This window comes from Gracilinanus agilis, chromosome 2, assembly GCF_016433145.1.
Source record: "Gracilinanus agilis isolate LMUSP501 chromosome 2, AgileGrace, whole genome shotgun sequence".
NCBI classification, from domain to species: domain Eukaryota; kingdom Metazoa; phylum Chordata; class Mammalia; order Didelphimorphia; family Didelphidae; genus Gracilinanus; species Gracilinanus agilis.
In genome coordinates this window covers 172799465-172811898 of record NC_058131.1, presented here as the reverse complement: position 1 = coordinate 172811898, position 12434 = coordinate 172799465, and the positions used below count along the sequence as shown (strand labels likewise).

Below are 12434 nucleotides of genomic sequence, written 5' to 3'. Positions count from 1 at the left end.
GATTTAGTTTTCTCCAATTTGAGCATCTTCTTCAACTGAAACTTGAAACTTGACATCATATTTTGGATATTCTGTAGAATATCTTTTCTAAAATATGATATTCAGAACTGAATACAGTATTTGGGATATAGTATGACCAGAGACAAATAGAATGGGATTATCATATTTTTTCTCATAGTGCAATGTCTTTCTTTCTTTGAGTTTGGTAATATATTTTCCCCAATTACTAACAAAAACAATTTTAAATATTTGTTTTCCAATATTTTGAGTGCCAAATTCTCTTCTTCCCTTCCCTCACACCTTCCTGAGACAGTAAACAAATAGACTATCCATGTGTTTTCATGCAAAACATATTTCCTTAATTGCCATGTCATGGAAAAGATATTTTAAAAAAAGAAAAGAAAAGAAAGTGAAAATGACATCCTTCGATCTGCATTTATATCCCATCTGTTCTTTCTCTGAAAATGGATGGCATTTTTCATCATGAGCCTTTTGAAGTTGTCTTGAATAGTTATATTGCTGATTGTAGTTAAATTATTCACAGTTGCTTGCTGTTATTGTATAACTGTGTACTGATAGTACTGCTCACTTAACTTTGCATCAGTTCATTTAAGTCCAAACTTTTCTAAAATCATCCTACTTATCATTTCCTAAAATAAAATAGTATACTACGACTTGTTCAGTCATTCCCCAATTGATGAACATCTTTTAGTTTCTAAATATTTGCCATTATGAAAAGAGCTGCAATAAATATTTTTGTATAAATAGGTCCTTCTTCCCTCTTTCTCTGGATCTCTTTGGAATACAGATCTACTAGTAATATTGCTAAATCAAATGGTTGTAGTTTCAAAGCCCTTTGGATATAGTTCCAAATTGTTCTCCAGAATAGTTGAAACACTTCACAAATCCACCAACACTGCATATCCCCTCCAACAATTATTATTTTCCACTTTTGTCCTATTAGCCAATCTGACAGTTATGAGGTGGTACTTAAGAGGTTTTTTCTTTATTATTAATTAAACTGCAATTCAAGCAAAGAATTGAATGCTTCAATTCCTTCAAGCATTCTTTGAAAATCAATGGAGAGATTAATAAAATTGCAAATGATGAGTCCATTGAACCAATAAATGAGATTAGGAGCTGATTTTATGAATAAACCAATAAAATAATATTCCATCACAAAAATATAACATAACTTGTTTATCCATTCCCTGACTGATTGGCACCTCTTCAATTTTCAATACTTTGCTACCACAGAAGAGAACTGCTATAAATATTTTGGAACATATGGGTGCTTTCTCTTTTTCCCAGGTCTCCTTTGGACAGACCCAGCATTGCTAGATGTAAGGGTACACACAGTTTTAAAACTCCATGAGTGTAATTCCAAATTGCTCTCGAAAATGGCAGAATCAGTTCATACCAGTTCCAACAGTGTATTAATGTCCCCATTTTCCCATATCCCCTTCTCCATTTGTCATTTTAGTCAAAGGGGTATGAGATGATATCTCAGAATTATTTCTGCTGTCTAGGTACACCTATATCAACTTTTAGTGGTGAAGATGATTTTGCTACCATTTTACATTTACACATAACATATGTGATACATACAGAGGATATAGAAGGTAGCATTAGAGGCAAAGGCTCTAGTGACTGGGTGACCAGGAAAGACTTTCTGAAGAAGGCAGGAAGCCAGTAATTCTAATAAGGAGGGATAGCATTGTAGGTATAGGAAGTAGCTAGTACAAATATTTAGAGCTCCCAATGGAGCACTGTGAGGAAATGGGGTACTAAATGTAAAGAATAGCAAATAGGCAAAAATAATAGGTTCATAGAGTATATAAAAGAGAATAACATGTAAGAATTTGGAAAAACAGAAGTTCCCAGGTAATGAAGAGCTTTACTAACAAAGGAGTGACTAAGTGGCACAGTAGAGTGCTGGGCCTCAAGTCAGGAAGACTCATCTTTTGAGTTCAAATCTGGCTTCAAGAATTTATTAGCTATGTTTCCTTGGACAAGTCAATTAACTCTGTTTGCCTTGGATTCATTATTCTAAAACTGAAGTGGAGAAGGAAATGACAAACCACTTCAGTATCTTTATCAATAAAACCCCTAAAATGAGTAAAAAATAATCAGATATGATTAAAAATGGCCAAAAGACATCAACAACAAAAATCAGCAAAGACTTTTTATTTCATTATAGAGGTAAAAAGAAAGTATTAGAATTCAGTAAGTCAGGAGTGACAGGATCAGACAAGTAGTTAAAGAAAATCATTTTGGCATATAGTAGAAGATTGAGTGGAGAATATACTTAAATTGGAAAATGCTATTGTTAATGTACAGTCAGGAGGTGATAAAAGCTTGAAATAAGGTATTTGTGTGGGTGGAGAGAAGTTGAATGAAAGTAATGTGGAGATAGAAAATATAAAAGTTGATATCTATTTAGATAATTGGTATGAGGAAGAATGATGGGCAGATGATAATGTTAAGGTTTGGAACTGGACCAGCTGGAAGGTTGTTGCAATTTTTTAAAGAAATAAAGAAGTGTGGGAAATAAAAATGTTGGATTTAAGAGAAAAGATGATGAGTTGAGTTTTGTTTATGTTAAGTTTGGAAATGTCTATGGGAAATCTAGTAAGAGTTGTCCAGTAGACGGAATATGATAAGGAGCCAGAGTTCAGGAGAGATTCTAAGCTAAATATGTATCCTGCAGTTATCCATGTGGTGATGACACAAATCTTTGGTAACTGATGAGGTTACTAAATGAGAAAGAAAAAACAAAGCCTTGTAATATAGAAATGCATAAGCAAGCTAAACTAATTCTCAGATTGTCTATGTCTTAGATTTTAATCCTGAGTCTATGACCTCAAGATTGTGAAATGTTAGAAACTTGTTAGAAACATTACATCCCGAGCTAGAAAGGTCCTATTACTCAAAAGTTTTAAGCTGCAGTTCAGATACCCAACTTTATTTTTTAGCCATCATATTCTTACCTAGCTATTTACTAGCTCCAAATTCTAGATTCTGTGTACTTAGACAAGGAATAGTTTTAAAAAGACAATTGTAACTAAAAAACTCATATTTTCTCAGAGATGGAAGATTTTCCTGTGCGTTTTTGTAATAACAGAAAAGTTTCAGTGAGTAACTAGACAGATAGATGAATGGACAGAAAAATAGACTGACAAATTAGAGATAGATAGATAGATAGATAGATAGATAGATAGTCATTGTAAAGTTCACATCAATAAATTTCTGGAGATGAGTTTGGGAAAATGGAAACAGAGAAGAAAAATTAAGGCATTCTTCTCTTTCTCAGCTGACACACATAACCTAATTTTCCTTAATCATTTTTCCTTCAGAATAAGTTTCTTCTCATAATTAAGGGAAAATAAAGAATGAAATCTAGTGTCCTCCTTCCTCATTTATCCCTTGGCTTCTGGAAAAAAGTAGATTCACCCACTAGAAGTTGTTTGGATTTTTTTGTTTGTTTTTTTGTTTTTTTTTTTTACCTCAGCTGGTATACACACCAATATTTGAAACAATGGAAGTAACATTCTCTTTAATGGGCAGCTAAGTGTCACCATAGTTAGAACAATCAACCTGGGGTCAGTCTGACCTGAGGTCAGGAAGGTCTGGTTTCAAATCTAGTTTCCAACATTTACTAATTATTTGACCTCTGACAAGTCACTTAACCTCTGTCTACCTTAATTTTTTCATCTGTAAAATGTAGATAATGGCACTTACCTCCTGAGAATTGTTTGGATTGTTGTGAGGATCAAATAAGAAATTTGTAAAGCTCTTTGCAAACTTTAAAGAACTATTTAAATGCTACCTATTAATATTTTAGTAATTCTAATCCCATTTTCTTATTTCTGAAAATATATAATGTGCTCCATAGCATTCCTCCTGTCTTCTTATACCATTAAGTCATGTTTTTATTTTATCATTTCCTAAAATTCTTATTTCTCTTTCTTGTTCTTTTAAAATACCCCAAAATATTTCCCAAACTACAAGCAGGCGGGATAAAATCCTTATCTTATTCCAGGTCCATATAGATCCTTTATTCCCCCTCCTCACTTTTTTAATTTTAAAATGTTTTATTTAATTAATTAATTTAGAACATTCTTCCATGGTTAAAGGATTCATGTTTTATTCCTCCCCTTCCCCAGCCCCTCCCATAGCTGATACACAATTCCACAGGGTTTTACATGTATCACTGATCAAGACCTTTTTCCATGTTATTGATATTTGCACTAGGGTACTCATTTTGAGTCAATATTCCTAATTATATCCCTATCCACCCATGTGATCAGGTAGTTGTTTTTCTTCTGTGTTTCTACTCCCACAGTTCTTCCTCTGAATGTGGAGTGCATTCTTTCTCATGGTTGTCCTAGATCATTGCATTGCTGCTAGTACAGAAGTCCATTACATTCTATTTTACCACAGTGTATCTGTCTCTGTGTAGAATGTTCTCCTGGTTCTGCTCTTTTCACTTTGCACCAATTCCTGGAGGTCATTCCAGTTCACATGGAATTTCTCCAGTTCATTATTTCTTTGAGCACAATAGTATTCCATCACCAATAGATACCACAATTTGTTCAGCCATTCCCCAATTGAAAGGCATACCTTGTTTTCCAGTTTTTTGCCACCACAAAGAGTGTGGCTATAAATAATTTTGTACAAGTATTTTTCCTTATGATCTCTTTGGGGAATAAACCCAGCAATGGTGTGGCTGGATCAAAGGCAGGCAGACTTTTAGCTCTCTTTGGGCATAGTTCCAAATTTCCCCCTCCTCACTTTAAATCCCATTCTTGTGTTACCATCACGTAAAGGCCATTCTTGAATTACCACTAACACTATTTCTAAGATTGGATCAAATCCACATTTCTAAGATTGAATCAAATCAAAAGGCTTGAAGATAGTAGATTAGCTCTTCTTTTCATCTAAAATACATTTGTTTGGCACTCCAAAAGAACTATCATCTAGGACAGTGATTCCCAAAGTGGGCCCTACTGTCCCCTGGTGGGTGCTGCAGCAATCCAAGGGTACGGTGATGGCCACACTTTTTTTTGTATTACATTCTATTCTGAGTTCAGTAAATAGTTTCATAATTTCCAGGGGAACTCTAAACAATATTTTTTTCTGGAAAGGGGGCAGTAGGCCAAAAAACTTTGGGAACCATGGATCTAGGAGTTTTAAGGAATGCTCTTAGGTGCTCGGATCATTTCTCTGATTAATCTGGAATGATTAAGTATCATTCAGATGTGCTGGCAACTTTAGTATAAAGGTTACATTCAAGGAATAATTACTAAGATTGTCTTTGTTTGTCATTTTAGATACTATTTGCAAATTATGTTCCTAAACTTGTGGAAACCTTAACAGGAGGCCAAAAATATGCCACATCCTATAAAGTGATCAGAGGAAGAAGGTAGGTATTTATTTTATGCATAATAATTTTCTATTTCATAAAAGTCCTAAGCTAACAGTTTGCACTGAATCCCTAAAGTTGCTGATATAGGTGGGATCTTTGCTTTGCTTTTGTGAATAAGGGAAAAAAATCTCTAAGTAAAATCAGACTGTCTAAAATTTCACAATGGTCTAATCTTTAGTGATCAATGCAAATTTCCAAAGAATCCAAAAAGTTGTTGGAGTTTTATTCAATCATAACATATATACGTCTTAAAATTGGCATTGCATGTAGAGATTCCATAGTCATGGAATGTTAATTATATAAAGTCCTATTCATATTGTATAGGCTACTCTTTATGTCTCAAAAACTCATTCTCCTTCCTGTTGCTTCATAGAATCTTTAGTTTCCTTTTAAGTACCACTAAAGTGCATTTCTTTTCCCTAAGTGTTAGTATTCTCTCCAGTCTTCAAGTACTTGGTATTTACTCTATGTCTTTAAATATACATATATGTAGACAGACATGCACACATATAGTATTCAATATAGTATTCATAGACAGATATAAATGATTGATTTAAAGATACACAGACAGATAAATATTAATATATATTGGTTGGTGTTATTTCCCAGGAGTGAAATAGAAGTTTCTTAAGGACAGGGACTGTTTTATCATTGATTCTCTATTCTGAGAGTCTAGCACAATCTATCTAAATGGCCCCTAATATATGCATATAAATGAAATTGAATTAAAGTCAGTATTTTGTATCACCTGAAATTTTCAATATGATTAGCATCACTTCTACCAACTTAAATTTAATCTTTAGGAAATTTTTTTTTTAGTTTCTATAATGAAAGCCAAACTATTAACTGGAAGCTAAGCTTCTGGTATTAAGAATCTCTATGTTCCTAGTCCCTGTACAATAAAGAAATCATCCATTGATGGTTCATATATGACAATGCCTTTAATCTTAATAGCACCTTCAAGAATTTGTGACTCAATGGCATAGTCTTAGACAACTTTTTGCCATGTCCATTCTGTAATGAGATATCAGAGTAGTACATTCATGGAAGAGTTTTTCTTAATTCACATTATTTTCATACATATCTCACTTATGGTCATATGTAGATGATCTATTGCACTGACCACATGTAAACCAATCATTATTCAATTTATCATACTGCAAACATTCAAGCCAATAGAATCATCAATGGAATTGGAAAGGGTTCAAAGCAGTTTTAATGGAAGAAATTTAATTCATTTCAATTCAACAAAAAATTTTAAGCACTCATTTTGTGTGCTACTTCTGGTGTGAAAAGACAAAAAAAATGAACAGTGCCTGCCTTCAAAGAGCTTACATTCTACTCAAGGGAATATGGATAATGGATAACATATATAGATGAATAAGTGTAAAATGTAACCAAAGCATATACAAAGTAATAAGGGTGGGGGAAACGAGCAAATGAGGTATTCAGGAAAGGCCTTCTTAAGGTAAAACAATACTTATGCTGAGCCTAGGGGAAAAAAAGGAGAAATTTAAAGAGATGGGAATGAGAAGAAAGATCTAGCTGTGGGAAATAGGTCCTGCAAAGGCTCAGGGGAAAAAAGTGGGATATATTTTCATCCAATAGCATATGGGTCATTTTGGCTTAAATTTGGGATATGTGAAAGTATTATGAAATAAGTTTGAAAAGGTTGTTTGTAACCATAGTTTAAACATATTAAACCATGTTTAAATAACAGAGGGTTTGATATTGTAGGAAACAGGGAGCAACCAAAGTTTCCTGAGCAAGGAAGTCATTTAGGCATCCTAATGTAGTAGCTGTGCAGAAGATGAATCAGAAAGAGCTGCCTTCCTCTCTGTAACATGTATGCCCAGAGCAATTGTTCCAGTCACATTTCCCTAGCTATACTATTATTTATTCCAGAAGCTGACAGAGAAGGTAGAAAGGTTTATTTGGCTATACAATATAAGTAAATGATTAAAAACTCTCAGTCTTCAAGGAAAGATATAAATTAGCATGCCAATTAAATTAGACCTGGCTATTCTATAGGGCTAATTAAGATCACATGGTATAAAAGAATCCTGACTGGAAAGTCTAATTAGAAGCAAAGATTCAAGTAGAGAATAAACCTCAACCAGAAAGAGTCGGAAAAGCATTTGGTGAATCAAGATACCAGTATATCATACTGGACCTACGCACCCAGAACTTATCTTAGATTCCTGGCCTTGCCCCATATTTTGCTCATATATACATACTCCATCTCTTTTTGTTTTCTATATCTAAATCTGTCTACTCTTCTTTTTAAAAGAATAAACAAATGCACAAACAATTCTATAGATGTGCCTTGCTATGAGCAATAGTCTATTGAGAGAGAGCCATATGATTACCAAAGGATTAAATTATCTGGAGAATTGGTTAGGGACTGGCTCAAATTCAAAGATTTAAAATCTGGTGCCTCACTTTACAAATTTAGGGAAATTGTAAATCTCCCTGCCCCCTCCCAATTTCATCCCTGACCATAGTTTGCTGAGGAATGTAGCAACAATTCTAAAATTAGTGATTTTTTTTTTTTTTGAGAAAGACTTATCTGGTTAACTAAAGGTGGTAGTGGAAAGGAAAAGAACTTAATGGAAAGGATGGCAATGAAAATATAACTGCATTTGAGAGTGTTATATTTAAAAATGATAAAAGCTGGTATTAAGAGGAAAAGTAATATTTTAATTAGGCCCACGTTGGTAGAATAAAATAGACCATGCGCCTTTTGCTAAGTTTTAGTTTCAAACTTCCCGCCAGTCCATACCTTCTCCCATCTTCTCTACCTAGCAAAAGAGAGAGGCCATTTCAAGCCTAACCTCAGAATTTAACCTGCACTTTACATTGGAGACGTCACTATGTCCAAAACCGGAAACCCAGTGGATCATGGAAAATGTAGTCTTAAAGTCTCCCAAATGTCCGCAAGAAGTTTGTCATTTAAAAGCTCAAAATCAGCCCCAAATACCTCTAAATGGAATCCCAAAAAGTTCTAAATAACACAAAAGAGAAAGAAAAATTAGCCTCCAAAGGAAAAGGAAGGCTGAAATAACACCCTCTTTCTCCACTTATTTTGCACAATCCCCACAATGGGAGAGTTTTAAGAAGGAATTTGGGAGCTAGAAAAAGGAACAGATTGATTGAATAAAAGAGATATCACAGAGGAGATGTAGGAATGGGAAAGGAAGGAGAGACTGGAGGCATCTGTATATCTGGTATGAGAAAGATGAACCCCAGGCACAGGCAGCTTCCTGTGAGTATGAATCTGTGGGGAGTCATGTACTGATAGAATATTCTGGTGCTGATGCATTGTAAAATTCTTTAGCTAAAATTAGTCTCTGGGAAGGACTCATTTTGAACAAGCAGCCTTTAGAATGGTAAAGCATTTCTTTGATTCATCTAAGAACAGTATCTGGAAAAGAAAAAGGATTAGTAACAGGTACTGTGGGCAGATTTTAGCTGTTTTAAATACAACATATGCCTGGAGATGGGTGCAAATGAAGAGCTAGAGACTCTTCAAAAAATATCCTAAAATATCTTATCCTGCATTGTTTTTTTCTTTCTGTTTACATAGAGCTAGATTTTCACATCTATGTTTTCTTAAAAGTAGGATACATGATGACTAAGATTCCAGGTTTACATACTTGCAACTAAACCTTAATAGCACAATGGTTTTGTCTTCCAAAGAGCTTTCTGATCCTATGCTTTTTACTTGCTTCCCAGATTCATTGTGGTCTGTGGAGACATCAGTGTGGATACTGTAACATCTTTCCTAAAAAATTTCCTCGGCCACAGATCAAGGGAAAATAATAATGAGATCATTTTCCTGGGAGAGTAAGTGAATCTGCATTACTCAAAGCTTCTAAATATAATTTCAAAACTCAAAAAGGAGGTCTAATGCTACAGAACAAGGGAATACAATTAGGGAAATCATATTGAAGAACCCAGGTGGGTGGTCACCTTTTAATTCATAATTGCAAATCCAAGTTCTTTATCATTCAAAAGATTATGATTGGAGGTGGCTCAATTCTTTTTGTTTTAGAGAGAGATTTTCTAATTTGGTGGAGAGCCCCACACAAAATGATATTACCCAATCAAAAAACAAGCTGGGTAATTTCACAGAAACCAAAAAATTCAGAAAGGTGATAAAAGGGTCTTCTGAATCATTTACTCTAACCTGTAACTTAACAGAGATCTTCTCTTCATCAATCAGAACAAATAATTTTCTAGCTGCCTCATAAAGATTCCCAGTGCTAAAAAATTCATGATTTTACAGTGTTGAATTCTAATTATGTGGCCCTGAGAAAAACATTCTATCTTTCTGGGACTTGGTTTGCTCATCTGTAAAATGGAGTAATAGCACCTCCAGCACAAAGGGTTGCTATGCAGAGATAACATTTATAAAAAACATTTTACAAACTTTAAAGTGATACAGAAATGTTATTATTGTTGTTCTCATTATTATAATGACCTAGAATAAAATTTAAATTCAAGGCAACATCAATTGTCTGGGAATTTTTCATTAATTTGAACCTTAAGTCTGCCTCACTGCCTCTAGTTCTATACTCTGAGACTGAGCAAAACAAGTTTAACTCCTTGTCCATATGACAGCCTTAATATAAATGAATGGAATTCTTAGATTGCTCCTAATTCTTCTCCGGGATAAATAATTTCAGACAGTTCTTATATGACATAGTTTTTAAGCCTGGTACTTTCCATACAGTGGGGCTTCCCCATCAGTCCTACAGTTACCCTCCCTTTGACCTACTCTCAGAGCAAAGTTCCTAGAATTTCTCCTTTCATTTCCTCCTAGAAAATTGCAGGGTTACTCCACAAATCAATAGGTACTCATCCATTCCCTACCTTCCTTCCACACAGTCACATAGAGAAGCTATAGATTATTTTTAAGAATTAGTTAAGAAGAAATAAGAGATAGGGACTCTACAAATGCAGAAATAACAGCCGCAGTCTGAAGGGTTATAATATTAAAGACAAATTTAACTATGGTCAAACAGGCAAAGATGAATTCAAGATCAACAGATATTTTTTTAAATCCATTTATATTTTCTTACTTCATGCTTTTCAGGTAAAAATCAAAATGGAGACCCCCCCCCCCCTTGCTCCTAAAGGAACATGTTGATTTCCTTATTGCATAGGAAAGGTCTCAAGAAAACAAACACCAACAACAAAATAAAAATAAAAACAAAAAGTATTGGAGATGTTACTAGTACCTTTCAGTGGTTGGCTCATAAGTTTTCAAAATATAAGTCAGACTACAGTGATACACAGATATCATATTCATAAATCATATTTTGAAAAAAGTACACTGTGTGTGTGTGTGTGTGTGTGTGTGTGTGTGTGTGTGTGTGTGTACAGATCAACGTATATCTTTATATCTTCAACATACGGGAAGGGTAAGTGCTTAAAATAATCAGTATAAGCCAACACAAGCACCTAATGTGTGAATCCACTTACATTCCCTCAAAAAAAAAAAAAAAAAGAAAAAATTGTATGAACATTCTCGGACTTGAGGCTGAGCCAGTATTAATGATACTTTTAAGCATGAAGTAGAATGGGAGGAGAAAGTAGCATTTCTAATGCTATCCAAAATACAGTGTTCAGGCAAGTAATTTCATCTCCATATGAAACCAACATAAGGTAAAGGACTTGCATTCTGATTTCTCTTCTTTTTCATTAGCCACTTGCCTCCTCCCTTCTGGATCCCTCCAAATGTTATATCCCCCAATTAGAATGCAAGTTCTTTTAGGGGAGGGACTGTTGTTTGACTATATTTCTATCTTCAGAACTTAACCCAATCCCTGGCACAGAAAAAATGATTAATAAATAATGAGCCATCTATATATCTTTTTATAATCATATTTTACTACATCTATTCATTTATCTATTCTTACTTATCTATTCAGATATAATAATTTCTCCCCCTTCCCCTCTATCTTTACTTTCTTTTTTGTCCAGATCCCTTCCTTCTCCAGAGCTAGAAATAATTTTTAAGCTCTATTTGGCTTATGCTCATTTTTACCATGGATCAGCATTGAAAAGGGAAGATTTGAGGAGAGTTGCGGTAAGACCTCCTTTCTTGATAAGGGTGGCTCATTTGCCTTTGGAAGGTCACTTTTCCTATTCAATCCTTACCCTTCACCTCATGGCAGTATAGACTGTCATAGTTTCGAACTACATAATAGTTGCATAGGGACAAGATTTTGTTCTAAATCCTTGTTTTAAAAGAAAAATATTAAATATACAAGCCTTTGTGATATTTTTATATAATTCATATAATTTCTATTAAAAATTGGCCATTTGAATCTCTTGAGAGCAGCAGTCTTGGTAAAGAGGTTGCTGAGGGGCCTATGTGTGGTTTGTGGCCAAAACAGATCCTAGAGATTTTCCCAGACACTTCTTATCTTGAATGAGACCCCAGACACTGGGTTTCTAGCAACCCAATCGTTTTTATGCATCCCCTCTATTTTCTTGAAAGAGAAAACTTTATACAAATCTTTTAGACAAGTATAATCACCTGTAGACACAGTTATGTAGGCATCAGTTGTATAGTTTTATGAACAAGTAGCCTGGATCAGTCTTGACAACCAATCATCAATTCCCCCCACCTCCTTCTATAGGAACCTATAGTTGGGTGAAGGGGAAGATTCTAGATGAGGGAGTATCTATGAAGCTTTTTCTTTTTTTTTTTTCTTATGTTAAGAGGGGGAGAGAGAGAGAGAGAGACAAAAAGATTAGCAAAGCTAATAGGCCCTCCTTTTACCAATAGTTTACTGAAATCCCCACTAAAAATTATCTCCAATACCTAAATAGCATGTTATAGAAATAAGAATCTAGAACTAAAGAGTCCCTTGGAGTTTACTATTCTAACCTAAGTAGGCTGGTTTAATGGAAAGAGTACTCATTGAGCTTAGAGAAAGAGTGTGCTGGTAAATGTTTAATAACCAGTTCTCTGGGGCAGAACGTATACAAGCGC

General features: G+C 34.4%; 1 protein-coding gene across 1 annotated transcript in view; it reads left to right on the top strand.

Annotated features, from left to right (window-relative positions):
* Window positions 1-12434, top strand: part of KCNU1 (potassium calcium-activated channel subfamily U member 1) — a 274056-nt gene that overhangs the window by 106119 nt on the left and 155503 nt on the right. The window contains exons 10-12 of the mRNA XM_044659543.1: window positions 5334-5425; window positions 9164-9274; window positions 11417-11522. Of these exons, the coding sequence (XP_044515478.1) occupies window positions 5334-5425; window positions 9164-9274; window positions 11417-11522 (309 nt within the window). The remainder of the gene's footprint in view (window positions 1-5333; window positions 5426-9163; window positions 9275-11416; window positions 11523-12434) is intronic.